Source organism: Vitis vinifera, chromosome 10 (assembly GCF_030704535.1).
Source record: "Vitis vinifera cultivar Pinot Noir 40024 chromosome 10, ASM3070453v1".
Classification (NCBI taxonomy): Eukaryota; Viridiplantae; Streptophyta; class Magnoliopsida; order Vitales; family Vitaceae; genus Vitis; species Vitis vinifera.
In genome coordinates, this window is record NC_081814.1 from 12,654,082 (window position 1) to 12,674,546 (window position 20,465).

The following is a 20,465-nucleotide window of genomic DNA, read 5'->3' on the forward strand; positions in this document are numbered from 1 at the left end:
GACTAGGTTTCTTGCAAAATTATCCTCTCCTTTTGATTGAAATCTGATTCAATTAATCATATTCCATAATCTTGATTTGAAAACCATATTATCAAATTAATTCTTAAATTCTTCCAACACTGTAAATTGCTTGAAGAATAGATATTTTTATTCTTCAATTTTGTTCAATTATCTAAACAAGTATTTTGAATTGAATATGTTTTGACTCTTATTCTGACTCTAATTACACATGTACACAAATATGGAATTATGAAACTTTTCTTTTGTTAAAAGAGGCATAATTGCACGATATATTATTTGTTTCTTCTATTCTTTTGCTCTTTTTTTTGTATCTGTTCTAACTCTTCTTTGTTCTTGATTATCACCATCTTTGGCTCTTGGAATTTAATCATAGAACTGTTCTTGAATTTTATTTTATAATGGTCTAATTTTCACTGCCAATCATTTCCAGGTTTTTGATAGATGCATCAAGGGAGAATTAAGAGGGAAAACCAGAGTTCTCGTCACAAACCAGCTACATTTTCTTTCACAGGTTGATAGAATTATCCTAGTACATGAAGGTATGGTGAAGGAGGAGGGGACCTTTGAGGAACTATCTAATAATGGGATGATGTTCCAAAAACTGATGGAAAATGCGGGAAAAATGGAAGAGTATGTGGAAGAAAATGGTGCTGAGGAAAATATTGATGATAAAACCTCAAAGCCTGTTGCTAATGGGGTGGTGGACAAACTTCCAAATAATTCAAGCAACACAAGTAAACCAAAAGAGGGAAAATCTGTTCTTATCAAGCAGGAAGAACGGGAAACAGGTGTTGTCAGTTGGAAAGTTTTGGTGAGGTAAGAAGTTTTCATCTTGATTCAGACTGACATCTATGGCAAACAGGGATGCTAATCATCTGTTTTACAATAATCACTCTTGACCTACTTTTGAGGCTTGGTTTTTTATTCCTTACTACTCCATTGCAATGCTATTGTAACTGAATATATGATGCTGTCAAACTATGATTTTGGGCATCACATATTTGAAAACTCCAATATGTTTTACAATGCTAGGGCCACACATACAATGCCCAGAATGACAAGAATAAGCTAAAGTGGCTGAATAACTGTTACGAAATTTGTGGAACTTCATTATAATTAACAGTTAGTAAGTTCTGTTTCAGTTTTGGTGACACAATAGCCTCTGGTTTAGTATGAACCAGTTTTAACATAATGCTATTTCCCAGTAGTGCAGTGGTGAACCTATTGAACGTAGGGGTTAGGGCATGCCATCTGTTGGCTCTTTTATTAAATGTCCATTTTCAAATATTACAATCAGAGGAATATAACCGTTCGGTTTGTGGATTCCTCCTTCCCATATTATGCAAAAGATTTTAGGTGCTTTAATTACATAGATATAGCATTTATGGAATGTGCCAACTTATTGGTAGGGAATCTGTAGATTGTATCATAGACATGGGATCAATTGATTCTGTTTCTACTACTTTGGTCACTTAGAGTTAATTATTTACCAAATCCTATCTGACTTATGATGGAATCAACTAATTTTGTTTCTACTGCCTTTTCACAGGTATAAGAATGCTTTAGGAGGCCTATGGGTAGTTATGATACTCTTTATGTGCTATATCCTGACTGAAACTCTACGGGTTTCAAGCAGCACATGGTTAAGTCAATGGACAGATCAAGGTGGTTCAAGGACTCATGGACCTGGTTACTACAATCTGATATATGCAATGTTGTCATTTGGTCAGGTGTGTTTTCAGTTGGATGATTTGAAATTTAAGTTTATCACTATACTTAAATTGTTGCTGATTTTAACATAAAAAAAAAAAAAAAGAAAGAAAGAAAATGTAAGGGCCTGTTTGGTTCCACTATTGGAAAAAATCTTTTTGTTTTTGAAATCACAGTGAAAAAAATGTTGAAAGATCATTTGGATTGTGTTAAAAAAAAACCTGCTTTCCTAGAACATTATAAAGATATCTTCTTCTCTATTTTCCATTCTATGGAGTTCTAGCCATTTTCTGAAGACTCATTTTTGGAAACAGTTTTTTGAGTTTAAATTTCCAAATTTTATAGCTTATTTTCTCATTTTATGGATTCAGGTACTGGTGACATTGGCAAATTCATATTGGTTGATCATGTCAAGTCTTTATGCAGCCAAAAGGTTGCATGATGCTATGCTTGGCTCTATTTTAAGAGCTCCAATGCTTTTCTTCCATACCAATCCAATTGGACGGATAATCAATAGATTTGCAAAGGATCTAGGTGACATAGATCGCAATGTTGCCGTATTCGTAAATATGTTTCTGGGCCAAATTTCCCAACTCCTTTCAACTTTTGTGTTGATAGGGATTGTGAGCACCATGTCCTTGTGGGCCATAATGCCACTTCTGGTATTGTTCTATTCGGCCTATCTATATTACCAGGTATGTGGAATTTTCTCTTACTTTCATACACGTCTCAACCATTTTAGAGCCATTAATCATTCTCACCACATATAGACAGAAATGATACATTTTTAGGTGTATTATGTTGCCAAAATGTTGCCAAGTTTATGGGGAAACCCTGATTGACAAGTAATGGAAATTATTGGCAGTCCCAAAAGTTTCTCAAATTTGACCAGAAAATTTGAATTTCAGGAAGGCTATATAGATCTTTTTTCGACATTATACTCTATCTTGGGTCAAGTTAAGTCATAGGTGTTCACGTCTCCTCAATTTCCAGAGCTAAGGGGAAAACTTTCAATCAAAGGCAAATTAAAGTAAATCAGTACTTATTACTATTTGGCCATTGATCTTCATTGCACATGATTGACACATAGCATGGGATTTTCTCTCATTAGGTTTTCAATTGAAGCTAAATCCAAATTCTCATAAATGCATTTGGTTTTTATTCTATCCATTACTTTGGTACATGATCTTTGTTACCAGTTTTAGGAGCTAGTGTGCATTTAGGTGTTTGATTCATTTAATCCTCGAATCCAAGGAAATAGGGGCTGGTTCAATTATGGAAGTTTATGACTATTTTTTTTTTCTTTATACCTAGGGACAAAATGAAAAATATATGTATTATGGTAAGAAGGAGGATACTTCACTCAAATTTGACATACGAATGCAACAAATGAATAGGTTAAAAAATTATTTGAGGGAACTTATTGTTGTCAAGCATAACATTTCTCTTTTTATGCATTGGACACACCTGCTGGTTTCATATTTGACAGAAGGCATGTCAAACACCTATGCCTACATCCATACTCATTTATTATCATGTCTGGTACATAATAGATTAGGAGGAATCCCTACTTTATCTCTCTTTGTTTTTCAACCATTGGCTCAGAATTTTCATTTCAGCTCCAATCATTTTTGGGGCACATGCTTGTTTTTAGATTCCTCCCTTTGAGGCCATAATCAGAATAGTCTTTCTTAAGAAGGAGCCTTTGGTTGATAGTAGTGGAGATGAATTAATCCAATTGGAGAATGCATTTTACTTGGATGCAAAGAAACAAGAAGAGAATTTGACTCCTAAACTTGCAGCAAAGAGGACCTTAAGGAAAGGGAATTAGAAGAGGTGTTGTTAAAGGAGGAGGTGTTTTGAAGGCAAAAAAAAAAAAAAAGTCAAATAGATAAGAGAAGGGGATTGCAACACTAAATTTTTTCATAGGGTGGCCAATGGTAGGCGGAATAGGAAGTTCATAAAATCTTTAGTGTCAGAAGATGGGAAAGTTTTAGATAACATTGAAAACATTTTGGAAGAGATTAAGCACCATTTTGGGAAGTTATTATCCAAATCTCTAGGTGGTTTATGGAGGATAGAAGGACTAGATTGGTCTCCCATTTCAGCAAAGAGTGCGCCGATTGGCTAGATCGCCCATTTTCAAAAGAGGAGATTCACAATGTTGTGTTGCAATTAAACAAGGATTAGGCCCTTGAGCCAGATGGTTTCACCATGGATTTATATTAGGAGTGCTGGGAGATGATTAAGGACGATCTTTTAAGAGTTTTCTTAGAGTTTAACAATAATTGGATAATTAATCAAAGTACCAACACTACTTTCATTCCTTTGGTGCCAAAAAAGAGTCAAATGAGCAGAATCTTTGATTTTCAACCTATCTATTGGGTTACTTGCTTGTACAAAATCATAGCTAAGGTACTATCAAGGCGATTGTGTAAAGTCATCTGGGATGCCATTTTCATGTCCTAAGGAGTCTTTGTAGAGGGGAGACAAATTTTGGATGTTGTCTTGATTGCTAATGAGTTGGTGGATGAGAAAATGAGATAAGGAAAGGAAGGGGTAGTTTTCAAAATTGATTTTGAAAGGGCCTATGACCATGTTGATTGAGATTTTTTTGGACCAAGTACTTGAATGAAAAGGGTTTAGTTCAAAATGGAGGTCTTGGATGAGGGGATGTTTGTCTTCGACAACTTTTGCAGTCTTAATGAATTGAAATGCCAAGGGTTGGGTGAAGGCTTGTAGAGGCTGAAGGCTTCTAGATCCTCTTTCCCATTTCCTTTTCACCATTGTGGTTGATGTTTTAAATAGGTTGATGGTGAGAGCAAAGGAAAGAGATTTTTTTAGGGGTTTCTAATGGGTAAAAATAGGACTAGTGTCTTATTTACAATTTGTTGATGATACTATCTTTTTTTCTAGAGCTTCCTTGGAATAAATGCAAACCCTTAAGCTCATGTTGTTGGTTTTTGGGAGGTTTTCTGATCACCATTAGTCAAGATCAAATCTCCAGGATGACTTTGATGCTTGATTGTTCAATCTCAGATCGACCTTTAACGTATTTGGGTCTTCCTTTAGGGTTCCAAAATCAAGTTCATTTTGTGATCTGGTGATTGACTGAGTTTCTAGGAGGTTGGATGGATGGAAAAATGTTTTTTCGTCTTTAGGATGTAGAATCACTCAAATTCAGTTTTGTTTACCGCACATCTAAAGCTACTTCTCATTCCTTTTCAAGATTTCGGTATCAATAGCATCAAGGATTGAAACTTATCAAAAAAAAAAAAAAAGCATCCAGGATTGAAAAAATGCAAAGAGATTTTTTATGGTCGAGTTTTGGGGAGGGTAAAAAGGATCACTTGGTTAGTTTGGATCTAGTGTGTAGGCTTAAGGAGTTCGGTTGTTTAGGGTTTGAGAAAATTACTCTAAGGAATCAAGCTTTATTAGGGAAGTGACTTTGAAAGTATCCTAAGGAAAGCTTCGTCCTTTGGCATCATTGCCCCTAGAAAGCCATTGCACTTACCCCTCCTTCTTGGAATCTTTTGTTTCATCGTAATCTAATTGATTTGGAGATCGGGGATCTCAAAAGACTAATGACTTTTCTTTCCCATGTACATTTGTCTCCATCTATTCCAAATGCGAAAGTTTGGGTACCTTTTTCTTTAGGATTAGTCTCAGTTAAAGCTTTCTTCTTAGCCTTGACCAATTTATCAAATTTAGTTCCTTTCCATCCAACTAATTTTTTTTGTGGAAATCAAGAGTCCCTTTTAAGGTCATGACCTTTGCTTTGTTAGTGACACTTAAGAAGGTAAATATTAATGATATGCTACGATTGAGAAGGCCTTTCAAAGCCCTTAGTCCTGATTGGTGCATCCTATGTAGGAGTGGAGAGATGTTTGATCTTCTTTTCCTACATTGTCTGATTATGTTGGGGTTATGACACAAGCTATTCTCATAGGCTAGAATGGTGTGTGTTTAGCCAAGGAGTACTTGTGATATGATGGTTATTTCCTTTATGTGCTTTGGTAATTATATTAGAGGTAAGACTCTTTGGAAGATTGCTTCTCTCACTTTGATGTGGATTGTGTGGAGAGAGAGGAATGCTAGGATTTTTTAGGATACTTGCAAGATGCATGAGATGATGTGGGACCTGATTCATTTCTTTGTTTCTTTTTGGGCCTACCATACTGATGTTTTCAAACCTTTTCCCTTGAGTGCTATTCAGTTTAGTTGGCTATTGGTTTGTACACCTTAGGGTTGGGCTTACTTGGTGAGGAGTTGAGTTGAGCTTTTCAAGTTGTATGTTGTGTATGGTCTTTTTATTCCTTTTGTACAAATCTCCCTGTAAAGCGGAAGGTTTTTTGGGTGTTTTGATTTGGTTTGTATTTCATGGGGAGGATTTCTCATCCTTCTTATGTTTTCTTGTCAGTACTTTAAACATCTTTTGTTTCTAATAAAAAAAAAAATTCATTTTACTTTAAATTGCATAAGTTGTGTTGGTTTGTTGTCTCTATTTCCCTCTGCTTATATTTGGCTGCTACTTGTATACTCCATGTGTACCTTGTGTGCCTGATCCAATCGCTTTTAATATATTTGCTCTATGTCCTTATCAAAAAATAAAAAATTAAAAAATGAAAGTTGTGTTGCCTTTGGTTTTTGTTCCTTGATAAAAAATGAGAATTCATTGAACCAAAGACAAGATTCGTAAGATATCCTTTGCAACAGCAAAAGGCATAAAGCAAACAGAAATTAGAGAGCCAAATACATAATGACCGCTCTATGCCTTGGATAAATCAAGTGGGTAGGGGTCCTAAATAAACAACTACAAAGATCTAGCACCCCTCTTAGTGAAATTGTCAGCCATCTGGTCTGTCAACTAAAGGGTTTGGGAAGAAGTCTTTTTCCTAACTGGAAACAACAAAAACCAAGAATAACAAGGATCAGCTATCCTTAAAGCTTTGATTCTCAGACTCTCCAACTTCATGAAATGTTCTCAGGTCTACACCATACAACATCGATGTAGGTATAAGATCCATGTTGGACATCCTATTTTGCTTTAGATACAGTTTTTTTATTTTAGTCGATTTCTGTTTTTACTTTCATCTTCCTTGGCATATAGATTACATTGAAGATAGTCAGAGTTTGCTGGAATAAAAACCCTTTTAGGAATATCAGGGATAAGAAAAAAAGATGAGAGATAAAAGAGAGGGAATTTCTATAACGAATGCCTTTACTTTTTATCTAATTGATTTTTTTTTCTTTCATTATGTGGGGTCCAAATATCCCTATCTATTATTAAGATTCTTTTTAACCAAGACCTCATATCCTAAATTTGGACCTGTGAAGGATTGGACACCTAAATAAATGCCAACACCTGACATCCACATTCATATCCATGCAACAGAGCCTTAAATCCACATTAAAAATGATAAAAAGGAAAAAAAGATGCAGAGCTAAAACCTCTTAACTGCACAACTGCAGCCCATAAATGTACAAAATACAGATCTTAAGGGAGTATATATTCCCAGATGAAGAGTTTAGAAAGAGCATGAATCCTTCTATCCAATGAATGAGTTGCCAAGAACCTGTGCCTTCTGCGGAGATCCATGAGATAATAACTGATGAATCCCTTCCATTAGATAGTATAGTTTGTACAGCAGAACCAGTAGCACCATTTACACTTCCCATGGCATTAAAAACTCAATATCATATAGATCCCATTGCTTGCGGATTTGGAGAAAGCCTGCAATACTTCCTCACTGTAGTCTCTAAGAATAAAAGCACAAACTTTCAAAAATGAGCGTAAGTCTTCCAAAGGATGACACTAAGGACACAGTATCCTTTTCCTCTGGTTAGTCAATCATTTTTCTATCCAATGATAATCCCGTGGAACCTTGGTGACAGACCCTAGAATGGATGTGAGGGAACATATTTTATCCTACAAAATTTCTGCAGATCCAGTCCTGTTCTCAAAAATCTTGAGTTTCTTCCACTATATTGCCCAAATAAAAAACAGAAATGGCAAACTTCCCCAAAAATCTATGCTCCCCTCATACCAAAGTCCTTAAAACAAGCTATTAATATACCAGCAATTTCCATAGGGGCCACGTAAAGGATTCGGGTAAAGGAAAAAGGTCTCTACTAAAACATAGAAGCAAGGGAGCTATGAAGAAAATATAATACTGTTTCCCTGCTGAACACGTATAGAACATTTATCAGCGCAAAAGGTTTTATAAGGTTTCTGGATTTGAACCATATCATTGATATTGATGATCTGACAGGCATATTACCTTCAGTTATGAATATGAAAAAATACGCTATTCTAGGAAATGGGAAATGCCCACTTTTGGGTGTTTTAATTAGTACATTTTGTTGATTTTGTTACCTTTTAAATTGGAGAACGCATGCATGAATTCTCCTTTTTTATTAAATTTTATTATTGACTTTCAATAAATTTTTCATGAAGAATGGGTTTAGACTGTATATTATGGAGCCCCTTGTCTATAGATTTACTGTTTGCTTATGGAAGCATAATTTTGTTTTGACAGAACACAGCCCGTGAAGTAAAGCGGTTGGATTCCATAACCAGATCACCTGTTTATGCACAATTTGGAGAAGCGCTGAATGGACTCTCAACAATTCGTGCTTACAAAGCATATGATCGGATGGCTGATATTAATGGACAATCCATGGACAACAATATAAGATACACCCTTGTGAACATGAGTTCGAACCGCTGGCTTGCAATCCGTCTGGAAGCATTAGGGGGACTCATGATTTGGTTAACTGCAACCTTTGCTGTCATGCAGAATGAGAGGGCAGAAAACCAGCAGGCATTTGCATCTACTATGGGTCTGCTTCTCAGTTATGCTTTAAATATTACTAGTCTATTGACTGGTGTACTGAGACTTGCTAGTCTAGCTGAAAATAGTTTGAATTCTGTTGAGCGAGTTGGCTCTTATATAGAATTGCCTTCAGAAGCTCCACTTGTAATTGAGAGCAATCGTCCCCCTCCTGCATGGCCTTCATCAGGATCCATCAAATTTGAGGATGTTGTTCTACGTTACAGGCCTGAACTTCCTCCAGTCTTGCATGGATTGTCCTTCACAATTTCTCCAAGTGACAAGGTAGGAATAGTTGGAAGGACTGGGGCAGGCAAATCTAGCATGCTTAATGCTTTATTTCGGATTGTAGAACTGGAAAGGGGAAGAATCTTGATTGATGATTGTGACATTTCAAAGTTTGGACTGAGGGATCTACGTAAAGTTCTTGGTATTATACCACAATCACCAGTTCTTTTCTCAGGTATACTACATCTATAATCTTGGTTGTGATCAGGCTAACAGCTAGGCATATTTGATCTACTCTCCATTGTTTTCCTTGATTTGCTTGATGTGGTTTTCCCTTTTTCCTTCTTTTACGTGACACCTTAATAAATTTCCTTATCCAGTTTTTGCATACCTTTGAAAATTGAAAGCAGATTCTGTGAACTGCTCTCATCAATAAACTTGGCTTCTCTGGTCATAACCCATCCTGAACTTATTTAAACCATTATGGCTGCAAGAACGGGGATGAGAGCACAAGGGTGTCAGTTCATAGAATATATGTGTCCAGATACGAGGGCCTATCTAAATCATCTAATGATATAAAGTAGGCCTTCTAATAATTACAATAATAAATGAAGTAAAGTTTATAGTTGAGAAAATTGGAATTGATTTTCCTTTATTCATTCAGAAAAATTGAAAGGTTTACAACATATATAGACAATAATTGTTGCAAAAACAAGAAACTACAATAATATACAATTGAAACCTAGAAAGAAAGTCTACGCTACGAGATAGACAAGATCCATAAAATCTGCCTATAATAAGAGTAGAATATATTTTTTGACTTTCTAAACAAGCACCACAGAATCCCCAGAATCCTCCTTATGAATAGGAAAATATTACTTTCTCAATAATAATGTTATACATTAATAGTATTTTGAGAGTGCTATGTGAAATCATATGTGTATATACAGTAGACCCTCTAATAATTACAATAATAAATGAAGTTTATAGTGCTATAGTACTTATACATAAATGGTATTTTTGATGTGTTATGTGCTTCATCTTAAATCTCATATATAGATATGAACCTGATGATAAAGTTCAAAGAAACTCAAAATATACTCATGTTACGAGAAAAATGAAGTAAAATCTTATTTTGTATTGATACTCAATTAAGTTATTGTGCTTAAGATACCTAGGCCTTTTGGTTTCCTTACAAGCAGGCATTAATTACCAACTAGAAATGAAAAAAGGCTCCTGAATTTTTGGTTCAAGAATTAAGATTGTGGGTGCTGCCTTTTAGGAGCCTGTTACTAAGTTTTGGACCATCAAGTTGAATATGCTCCTGATTTTTTACATATTTTTTGGGGTTTATGCAAAGCATAATCGTCATGTCCTGCTTACTAATATATAATACTTCAACTATTTGGTTGGTTCTAGAGCCTGAATTATCTTATGCCCACCCATACTGAATATTTTTCGTTAATTTTTCATCTGTTTTTTTCATGGAAATTTTTTGGCTTCAGGGTTCATTCCTGATATCATTTTAAGAGAATGATGAAGAGCCATATTTGTGTTCTTTCAGCTTTGAACTGATAAATTATCTATAATTTTTTTGGGGATGAAAGCCTGTCAAATACGGCTTACTGATATGGACTATCTGAAAATCTAAGTGTGTTTCAATTGTTTAATAGTTTATAAAGTTGGAAATTCTGATTGGTTAACTCAAGTGATAGAGTATAATGACTTGGAAAAGGATGAAATCAGTACCATATTAATTGTTTTTTTGGGTTATTCACAAGGAATGGGGGTGGGTGAGTTGGGGATGCCACCAGGAATGGGTGGTGCCATGGTGGTGTTGTATTGTGAGGGTTTTTTCCTCATATAGTGCTTAGGAGGCTGTATCTTCTCTTATTACTGATAAGATCCTAAGTTATCAATTCAATACATTTTAGTTAATAAATTTTTTTTAATGAAGTTTGTGTTATTCTAATGATCACTTGTTTCACATAGGAACTGTGCGATTCAATCTTGATCCTTTCAACGAGCACAATGATGCTGACCTCTGGGAGGCTTTAGAGAGGGCACATTTGAAGGATGTTATCAGGAGGAATTCTCTTGGTCTTGATGCTGAGGTACATGCTCAAATTTGCTTTAGTAGATCATTATTTTTTTTCTCACTCTCTTTTTCTTTTTCTCTTTTTCAAACAGCATGGATATTAAATTGTCAATTGATAGTTTTTATTTCTCTTTCATCCTTCTGCTTGTTGTAAAATACATCACATAGTTCAGAATTAGTTTTCTAGTTAAAAATGATCAAGGTTGTTCTTTTCATATTCTTCACCACTTTTTTTCCATTTATTGGTGTGGCAAGTTAGATTATCTCTAGAAAAAGTTGAAAGAGAGAAAATAAATGTGTTTCTACATCCAATCGCCTCTTGCCACATCGGCAAGTGGTGAAGAATGTGTTAAAACAGGTTGAACCGGTCGCATTTTCCTTGAAAGTTATACCTCCAAATTGATGCTTTTTACTGTTTTTGAACAATAAATACATGACCCATGAACTGCTTGCTGGATTAATGAATTAGTAGGTTATTTCCTTAATTGCCATGCATGACCATCAGTAATTTTTTTGAGAAAATTGTGTTAAAGGATGACCAGGCAAAAGTAATTGGAAACAGAATGAAAAACTGGATAACGAGGAAAATATGATTCAACTACTGGTATTTGAAACTAAAGAAAGGAAAAAAAAAAAAAAAGTGGGCTGCGGTGGGAGGAGGGGGGTTGTGGTTGGTTGTTGGGTGGGTGTTAGATTAGCGCATTTTTATTTGTTGTGTAATAATGTACATTCATATTTGTCTATATATGTGTATGTATGCATGCTTGCATGTATGGGCAAACATATGGAATATCACTTCTTCATTAGTAGAATTTATCCAAATGAAACGATTCAACAGGGCGACTTATGGTTTGCTAGTGCCAACATGTATATCAACTAACATTGGCTCTATCTAATGAACTTTCTCTTGATCCTGGGATATGCTTCTCCTTAAAGTTTCAGAGCATTTTCATTTTCCAAAAATCAGTTTGGATTTGAAAAAAGTAAAGAAACATCTATCAACTGTTTGAAGTATGAAAGTTGTTCAAAGGGGAACATATTGAATAACCTCAACTGTGAGTTGAGCTATTACAATTTTGGTTAGAAGTAGAACAACTAATCCCTCTTGTACAAAAAATTTACTAAATTTTAACTCAAGTTTGGATGTTATTAAGTCCATATTATCCGTGCAAGTACACTGAATCTCCAAAATCTAGGTAAATGGGCCCTGATATGTTGTCAATTCTGTTGTTTTGAACTAATTCAGAGTAACAACTTTTAAATAGAAACAATTCTTCCATGTGGTATGTGAAGGTTTCCGAGGCCGGAGAGAATTTCAGTGTTGGACAGAGGCAACTTTTAAGTCTTGCTCGAGCATTGCTGCGGAGATCAAAGATTCTTGTTCTTGATGAAGCAACAGCTGCTGTTGATGTCAGAACTGATGCTCTCATTCAGAAAACCATTAGAGAAGAATTTAAATCATGTACAATGCTCATTATTGCTCATCGTCTAAATACCATCATTGATTGTGATCGAGTTCTTTTGCTTGATGCTGGTCGGGTACGCCTTCAATTTCAATGTTTTTCTGGTTCATTTCTCTTATTTCCTTGTTGCTCTTGTTTGGAAGAGAAAACATGAAGCTTGCCCTTGAATGGGAAACTGCTGACAGATTTGTATGCTTTCTTATTGAAATTTTTGGTTTTATTTAGTCTTTTGTCGACGTGTCATGATTTTAATGTCTTCCACTCAGGTTCTAGAATATGATACCCCAGAGGAACTGCTTTCAAATGATAGAAGTGCTTTCTCTAAGATGGTTCAAAGTACTGGAGCTGCCAATGCTGAATACTTACGCAGCCTAGTACTTGGTGGGGAAGGAGAGAACAAGTTGGGCAGGGAAGACAACAGGCGGCTTGATGGGCAGAGAAGATGGCTGGCCTCTTCCCGCTGGACTGCTGCTGCACAGTTTGCTCTTGCTGTTAGCCTCACTTCATCACAGAATGACCTTCAGCAGCTGGAGATTGAAGATGAAAACAGCATCCTCAAGAAAACAAAGGACGCAGTTATAACTCTGCAGGGAGTTTTGGAAGGAAAGCATGACAAAGTTATTGAAGAGACACTAAATCAATACCAGGTTTCTAGAGATGGATGGTGGTCATCCCTCTACAGAATGATTGAAGGTAAAAATTAATTGCCCCCCTGCTTGCATCACATGCATTCACATGGAGCACACATTCTTCTAACTGAATGATGAATACATGAGCTACACAGGATCTGCTTTTTAACAAGAAGAGGCCAGCTTGAATTAGTGGCATTTAATTTCTAACGCATATATATGTTGAAATTTAATGCTCTTTTATTTTCATCTCTTTCTGATCCAAAATTGTATATTTTCCCCCCTGCCAGGTCTAGCAGTGATGAGCAGGTTGGCTCGAAACAGGCTTCAGTCAGAAAATGGTTTTGAAGACAGATCAATTGACTGGGACCGTATCGAAATGTAGACAACAGTATGCCTCTGGTTCTTCACACGCTTACGAAAAGCGGGAATAAAGTTCTGATCATGAGTTGATTTTGGATTACCAAAATCTCTGATTATCTGCCTATAACTCTGTATATTATATAACCAATAGTATTCTGTTACTATTATTCTTAGAATATTTGATAATTTTGTAGGTTGTGAGACGATGGTAAAAGGGTTGTTACCATCATTATTTTCTAGTAAAGAAGTTCGGAATTTGATGACTTCTTTTGTCTTTGAATGCCCAACTTGTTAGACAAACGGCTCTGAAAATAAAATATTAGCCAACAAGGAATAATTTGGATACCTGAGGATGGTTATGTTCTTGATTAAAGAAAGCATGGAATCAATTTGAAAATGAAAATGGTTCTAACAGTGGTTCATGAAATGAATATGTTCCCACTCGATGTGAATATATGAATGATGTTTTGAAATTGTCTTTTCATGCATATTTTTGTTCAAACTTCATTGGAATGATTTTTAGAGCTTAAAAAAGGAGCGTTAAAAAAACGCATCTTGTAATCTAACAATGCACCTCTAGACAACTTTTAGGGGCATTCAACATACTTCTGAACACCCTTAAAGGCGACCCCTATGATCTGACTTTGTATGTCTGGACACCTTAAGGATGTTTCACATTGAATTTCCAAACATTTTTTTTAGAAGTAAAAGAGTATTAAATCTTATTTAATTTTATTTATTTTTTTAAATAGGATGTTGCATTCATAGTACAAGCTCGAATGATGATTGACTACACAAATCTCTTCACAACACATGCAATCCATCATAGTAGGGATACATTGATCAAGTAGGTAAGGGAGATCAGTAAAAGAAATGGAATGATTATTATAATTTATAAAGACAATACTAGGGAACTTAATAAATAAAAGCTTAGAATTACTTGTGAAAAAAGTGGAATATTTAGAGGTTCGACAAGGGCTAATGTCGAATATAAGAGTAAAAGAAAGAGAAAGAAAAATTGATATTGATGAAGAAATATGAGTGTCTATTTACTCTTAAAGGTGTGAGATTGACTACTAATAATGATTAAATATTAGTTGTTAAATGGAGAAACATAACCATGCAAAAGCCTAGTATCTCAAAGGGCGTGCTTTTGTTGGTCATTTAAGTTAGGAAGAAATGAGTATCTTAGTTGAAATATCAAAAAGTATTATTAAAATGAAGGAGGTATTGAATAGTTTGAAAGCAAAGTGATTAGTTCAATTGTAGCACATTGGGAACTATATGTAATGCATTTTGGTGATACTATAATGAATAAATATAATAATTATTATTTTTTTCGCATAATGTGTTTTCACACATCATACATTGAGTTCAAATGTTCTTCAATATTCAATAAGGCGGAGAGTCCATATGTAAAGTTGAAGATACAATGGGGCACATCTTCAGGTGATTTTGAGGGTTCTTGGGTTAAAATACATACCATGTTAGAGTTGCATCACATTGAAATAAAAACATCATTTGAAATGAGTTTAACAAGTGTCCAATATAATATGAAAAGTCATTTGTTTAGTGAATTAAGGGATAGTATTTCCAAAGTTGCATTAAGTATTTTAGTTGATGAAATAAAGGATCTAAAAATGTTGGAGTGAATGTTCTGCTTGTGGATGTGTGCATGGATGAACTCATGAAATATGTTGTGCACACAAGATCTCTTTATATAAGATCAAATGTCACCCAATCCCTTTAGCATCAGTGGACCCTCATTGGAGGCAACTCAATTCAATCCATTTGAAGGATACATGGGAATGAGGTATGAAATTGGTCTGGAACACTTTCACAAGTGGTTCTTAAGCACTAATCCTACTCTTGGCTGGAACCCTACTACCATTCCTGTCAAAAAAACAATATACAACCTATGATGTATGATAAATAAGGTCGAGCAACTTGCTATACCCTCTTATTACTCATTTGCATAGTACCATCTCTATAAAGGTCTCTTAACCACTCTACATGCATTGAATGTCCTCTATGTGTTTGCAACTCCATATGTGCATTAGACTTAAAAACTTTGAGTGTCCTACTAATCAATTGTGTTGTCATATGATTATCGTTATATGTTGGGGTAAATAATAACTTTGTTGGATACAAAAATATCTTCTAATGTGATATTCATCTCCTTGTTTGGTAAGTGAAATGTATTTATCTCTTCTCAAGAAATGACTCTTAAAGACTGCTAGCAAGAAATTGGTGAATCTGAATAACTTCAAGAATATTTATGATGGTAAGAATGTTAAGATTGCAAAATTAAACCTTTTGAAGCCTTTAATCTAAATTGGTGTATACTATGTAAGGGGAATGAAGAGACGAGTGATCATCTATTTTTACCTTGTTTGTTCTCTTTAGAGTTGTGACATATTCTATTTACACTACCAAGGATGGTGTAGGTTCACCCTAGGAATTGTTATGACATGATGACTATTTCTTATATGAATTTTGGGAATTCCATTAGAGACAAGACCCTTTAAATGATTACTTGTCTCACCAAAAAAAATGTTTAAATTGTGTGACAAAAAAGGAATGTCAAGTTCTTCAAGTACAAATGGAGGATATCGGAGATGTTATGAGATTTATTTTATTGCTTTACGTTTTTTAAAGACATTCTTTTGAACGTCATTTAGTTCAATTGGCATTTGGTATGCACACCACTAAGGTTGGACCAATAATGAGAAAATCCTCTTATGAACGGGGATGTCTGATCTCACCTTAATTCTAATAGCCTTTGAATATGAGATTGCACTTTTAAGGGTGCACGGTTCTGTAAATATTATTGTTTGTTAACTTTCATATTTAACATTTTGTATATGATAAATATATTAAAAAAAAAATGTACCTACTTGTGCCAAAAAAACTCCTTAGCAATAATATGTGCTTTGTTCCCCTGGGGGGCTATCAACTCGCACACTCAAGTGTGGAAGAGAATAATAATGATGATACTCTCTCTCTACTCGATCATGTCCTTTTATTGACATCGAAGTCCTTTTGGTTTGTTTGTAATATCCCTTTTTTCTAAAGTTTTGTGAATTTTCTTTACTTTAATTAATTATTATAGAGATGTCTTCCTTGAAATTTTAATCAAAATATACCTTTTTTAGATCCAGATATTAATCAATTATATAATAAATGAAATTTTGAAACTGATCTTGACTCTCAAGTCTTAAGTACTGTATATATATCTTAAAAAATACATTACTTAAGATTTAAGAGTCAAGACCAGATTTAATTATTATAAAGAATAATTTGATAAATATTTAACAAACTAAATTTTTTTAATTATTTTTAATTTTTAAATTAAATTAGGTTAATGCTATCTCGGGTTCTAGAAGAAAAAAGTGTTCAAAATCATTTTTTTCACGTTTGATTTCATCTTAAAAAATACAAAATATATATATATATATATATATATATATATATATATATATATATATATATATATATATAATTAAAATTTATAAAAAAATTACATATTTTAAAATTATTCAATCTTTAAATTATTCAAATGTAATTAAAAGAGAATTAAGTAAAATAATTTTAAAAAAGTATATAAAAATAATTTATTAAATTTAAACTTAAATTTTACTTTCTTTCACTTTTTTTTTTTATTTTTTTATTTTCTTTTTTTCACATGTTCCCTCAAATTTCACAGGAAGTAAACATAGTCCAAATTAATATTTGTATCCACTGTTCTGCTTTTATAATTAAAAGGTTTAATTTCTTTTGAATGTGTTATTTTAACTTAAAATTTTAAGTTCACAGATAAGAAATGAATCTAAAATAAGTGCTTTAATAAGGCAGCACGTGGCGTGTATTTTGAGAGCATTATGAGATATGTAGGGTCAGTGGTCGGTGGTCGGGGGTGGTCAACCACATGAGTCTGTATCTGCAAATCATATCTTAAAAGACAAAAGACTTTATTCAGGTATGAGATAATGCTCCAATAAATATAGTCTGTCAAACTGACTGACAAATTATTCTATTGCTGCTGCCTATTCTTCTTCCACTTCTTCTCTGTTTGGTTGTTGAGATTTGACAAAGTGAGAGCAAAGATAATTGAACTTCAAGTGGTTTAATCTTGCATATGAAAAACAATTCTGAGAAATAGTTGTTTACAACAATTTTTTTAAAACTCTTTTGTTTTATAAAACAAAAAAGTATGATTATGAATTTAAAATGTTTTTAATCTATTTTTAATATTTTTAAATATGCTTTAAAAATAAATTTTATATTTAATATTTTATTTTTAATCATTTTAAATGTCTGTATAATCATTTTTAAAAATAATCATAAAAAATAATTAAAAATATAAAAATAATATTCTTTGAGAGCACTTTATCTTTTATTCTTAAAAACAAAAATAGAAAATGATTTTCTGTTTGTGAAATGTGTTTTTATGATTTTTGTTTTGAAAAATAAAAAACTGTTTTAAAAAATAGTTGTTAATAAGGTTTTATGTTTTCGGTTTTTAAGAATAAAAAATAGTTTTCTAATTATTAAATATGCTTTTCTATTTTTTTATCTTAAAAAATATAAAATTATTCTTAAAACGGTGGTTGTTCGAATACATCCTAAGTATATAAGCTACTTAAGTTTACTTTTGCTTTTTTAGAAAGGTTTTGATTACGTTTGAAAACACTTTTAAAAAATAATTTTTTAAAATGTTTTATTATGTTTTGTAAAATAAAAAAAAATTTGTTTCGAAATCTGAAATATTCTTTAAAAATATTATATTAACTATTTTTAATAACAAAACATTATTCTTTATTTTCTCTAAGTTTTTTTGTTTGTTTTTTTCAAACAGGAAAATCTTTTAAAAGCCAGTTTCCAAATATGCCTTTTTTTTCTTGTTTTTATAACCTCTCTTGTCCCAACACCCAAGTGAAGAGTCGTCTGAACTTTCTCCTCGGCCCATTTTTATCCATCACTGGATACTCTTGGAGTAGATATTTCCTCTTTTTCAGACACAATAACCAATTTCTGTTGTTGTAACTAAAGGTAGACTCAATTCGGTAATATTAATTATCATGTGGTTATCAGTTTTTTTGTTCTATATATATGTGTGTGTGATTGGGTGTTTGTGCTTGAATATCTTTCAGCTTGAATATGGGTTGTTTTTATTGCAGGAAGTGCTTCATGGAAGAAATTATTTAGTGGTGAATTTAGATTGAATGAGCCTAAAATTTTATCAAAACAACTTATGATTCTATAGGCCAAAAGTAAAAGAAAATGAGGGCTTAATGTGTTTTTGGTGCTAGATAGTTGAATCTTAACAATCAATGATGGCTTTTGGGCCACTGGTTTGGTATTGTCGACCTGTGGAACATGGGGTTTGGGCAAAAGCAGAAGGAAGTGCATTTGGTGCTTACACACCCTGTGGAGTCTGCACCTTGGTTGTTTGCATATCTCATTTGGTTCTCTTGGCTCTGTGCTCTTGCCGATTATGGCTGATCAAGATGGATTTCATGGTCCAGAGATTCTGCTTGAGGTCAAATTACTATAATTATATGTTGGGATTCTTGGCATTTTGTTGTACTGCTGAGCCTTTACTCCGGTTGATCATGGGTGTTTCAGTATTTAATTTAGATGGACAGACCGAGATGGCTCCATTTGAGGCCAGTTTTCTTTTCATATTGTTTTCATGATTTGTATCTTTTCAATTTGCCTTACTGAGATGAAACTTATCTTCAAATCTAGCATGTGCTGAAAAGCATGTAATTCAAACTTGATAGCTCTTAGCTTTAGATTAATCATTGGAAATGATCTCAATATTCATTTTGACAGATCAAATCGCTAGTGCTTATCGACCCTTTTCCCTTTTTTCTGAATCCTATGATTATTGGTATATGGTTTTATGTGCATATATCACAATGTTTTTTCTTCTACTATTGTTAAAACGTTCAATGAAGTTATAGTAGTTGCTTTAAACAAGGCACTTTGATTAGTCGACTTTCTCAAAAATTTAAAATGTAAATGTATATCCACGGCATAGAATATGCAGGGTATTGCTCTTTTGGTACTGGGATTGGTGATAGGAATTAAAAAAATTCAGTTTTAGCGTAAATTAAAAGGAAGAAATACTGTAAATGTTGGCCCGAAAAATGCACAAATTGTTCTTACAAAGGCTGTTGATATGTAATAACAATATTTTAGTCATTTGGCTAATAGTTTTGACAAAGGAGCTTGAGCCTATGATCTCAGTAGGAAATTGGAAGGATTTAACAACTTAATGTCTTGAATAGGACTTGGATTAAAAGGCATATTGGGCTACATTGGGATACTGGACTCGTGAAAAGGTAAGACAAGTGTTCTAGAATTATTAGCAAGGTACATTTTTAAAGATCGTATAACACGGAAAACGGAAGGAAATTAATTTATGATTAATCAGGGAAACTTTCCTACTGGATAGGTAAAAAGAAAGTAATTGAATAAACAAAGGCAATCCCCAATATGCAGGGTATATAAATCCGAAGAGAACCATCCTTTAATTGATATTAAAGATCCTAACAGAGGTTTCTCAGAGACATCTTTTATTTTTAAGCAGAGGAAGCTTTCTTTTTCTCAAACAAATTCTGCTATTCTCCCATGCCAAATGCAAAACAGAAGAAAAAGATGGCTCATCTTTCATGAATGGCATTGCCTCTTATTTCTCTATACTTTCTAGAAAAAAAAAAAAAAAAAACTACATGAGCAATTTCAGCAGCATCCAACCCAATCCCAAGAGGGAGAATAAAACAATGCCAAATCTGTCAATTGCTGATTAGATGATCTCATCTATCTTTCTCTTCTCTGAGCATTTTGTGGAATGGCTCATGAGCTATTTCTTTGTAATTCCCTCTAAATTGAAATGTTTACCACGTCAAAGTTCTCAGTGTTCCAAAACCTTACTGGAATTTGCAAGTGTCTGGACACTGCCAATACCAATCTGATCAGCTAACATCAGCGTCTCACAATTCCTTCAATAAAATGGCTGTTGTATGGAAATTTATGGTCCACTCCAATTTCATTATGTGGAAGTTGTATTATCACCATGCTAATATGGGAGGCTCATCCAGCTTCTTTTCTG

General features: G+C 33.7%; 1 protein-coding gene and 1 pseudogene across 2 annotated transcripts in view; both read left to right on the forward strand.

Annotated features, from left to right (window-relative positions):
• The window catches only part of LOC100251535 (ABC transporter C family-like), a 44,296-nt gene extending 30,688 nt beyond the window's left edge, over positions 1-13,608 (forward strand). For both annotated transcript variants that reach the window (XM_002280783.4, XM_010657404.3), the window contains exons 21-28: positions 452-837; positions 1,571-1,751; positions 2,103-2,426; positions 8,271-9,027; positions 10,785-10,906; positions 12,184-12,429; positions 12,620-13,046; positions 13,273-13,608. In XM_002280783.4, the coding sequence (XP_002280819.1) occupies positions 452-837; positions 1,571-1,751; positions 2,103-2,426; positions 8,271-9,027; positions 10,785-10,906; positions 12,184-12,429; positions 12,620-13,046; positions 13,273-13,367 (2,538 nt within the window). In that variant the 3' untranslated portion in view covers positions 13,368-13,608. The remainder of the gene's footprint in view (positions 1-451; positions 838-1,570; positions 1,752-2,102; positions 2,427-8,270; positions 9,028-10,784; positions 10,907-12,183; positions 12,430-12,619; positions 13,047-13,272) is intronic.
• Positions 13,609-18,220: 4,612 nt separating this feature from the next.
• The window catches only part of LOC100254981 (ABC transporter C family member 12-like), a 132,640-nt pseudogene continuing 130,395 nt past the window's right edge, over positions 18,221-20,465 (forward strand).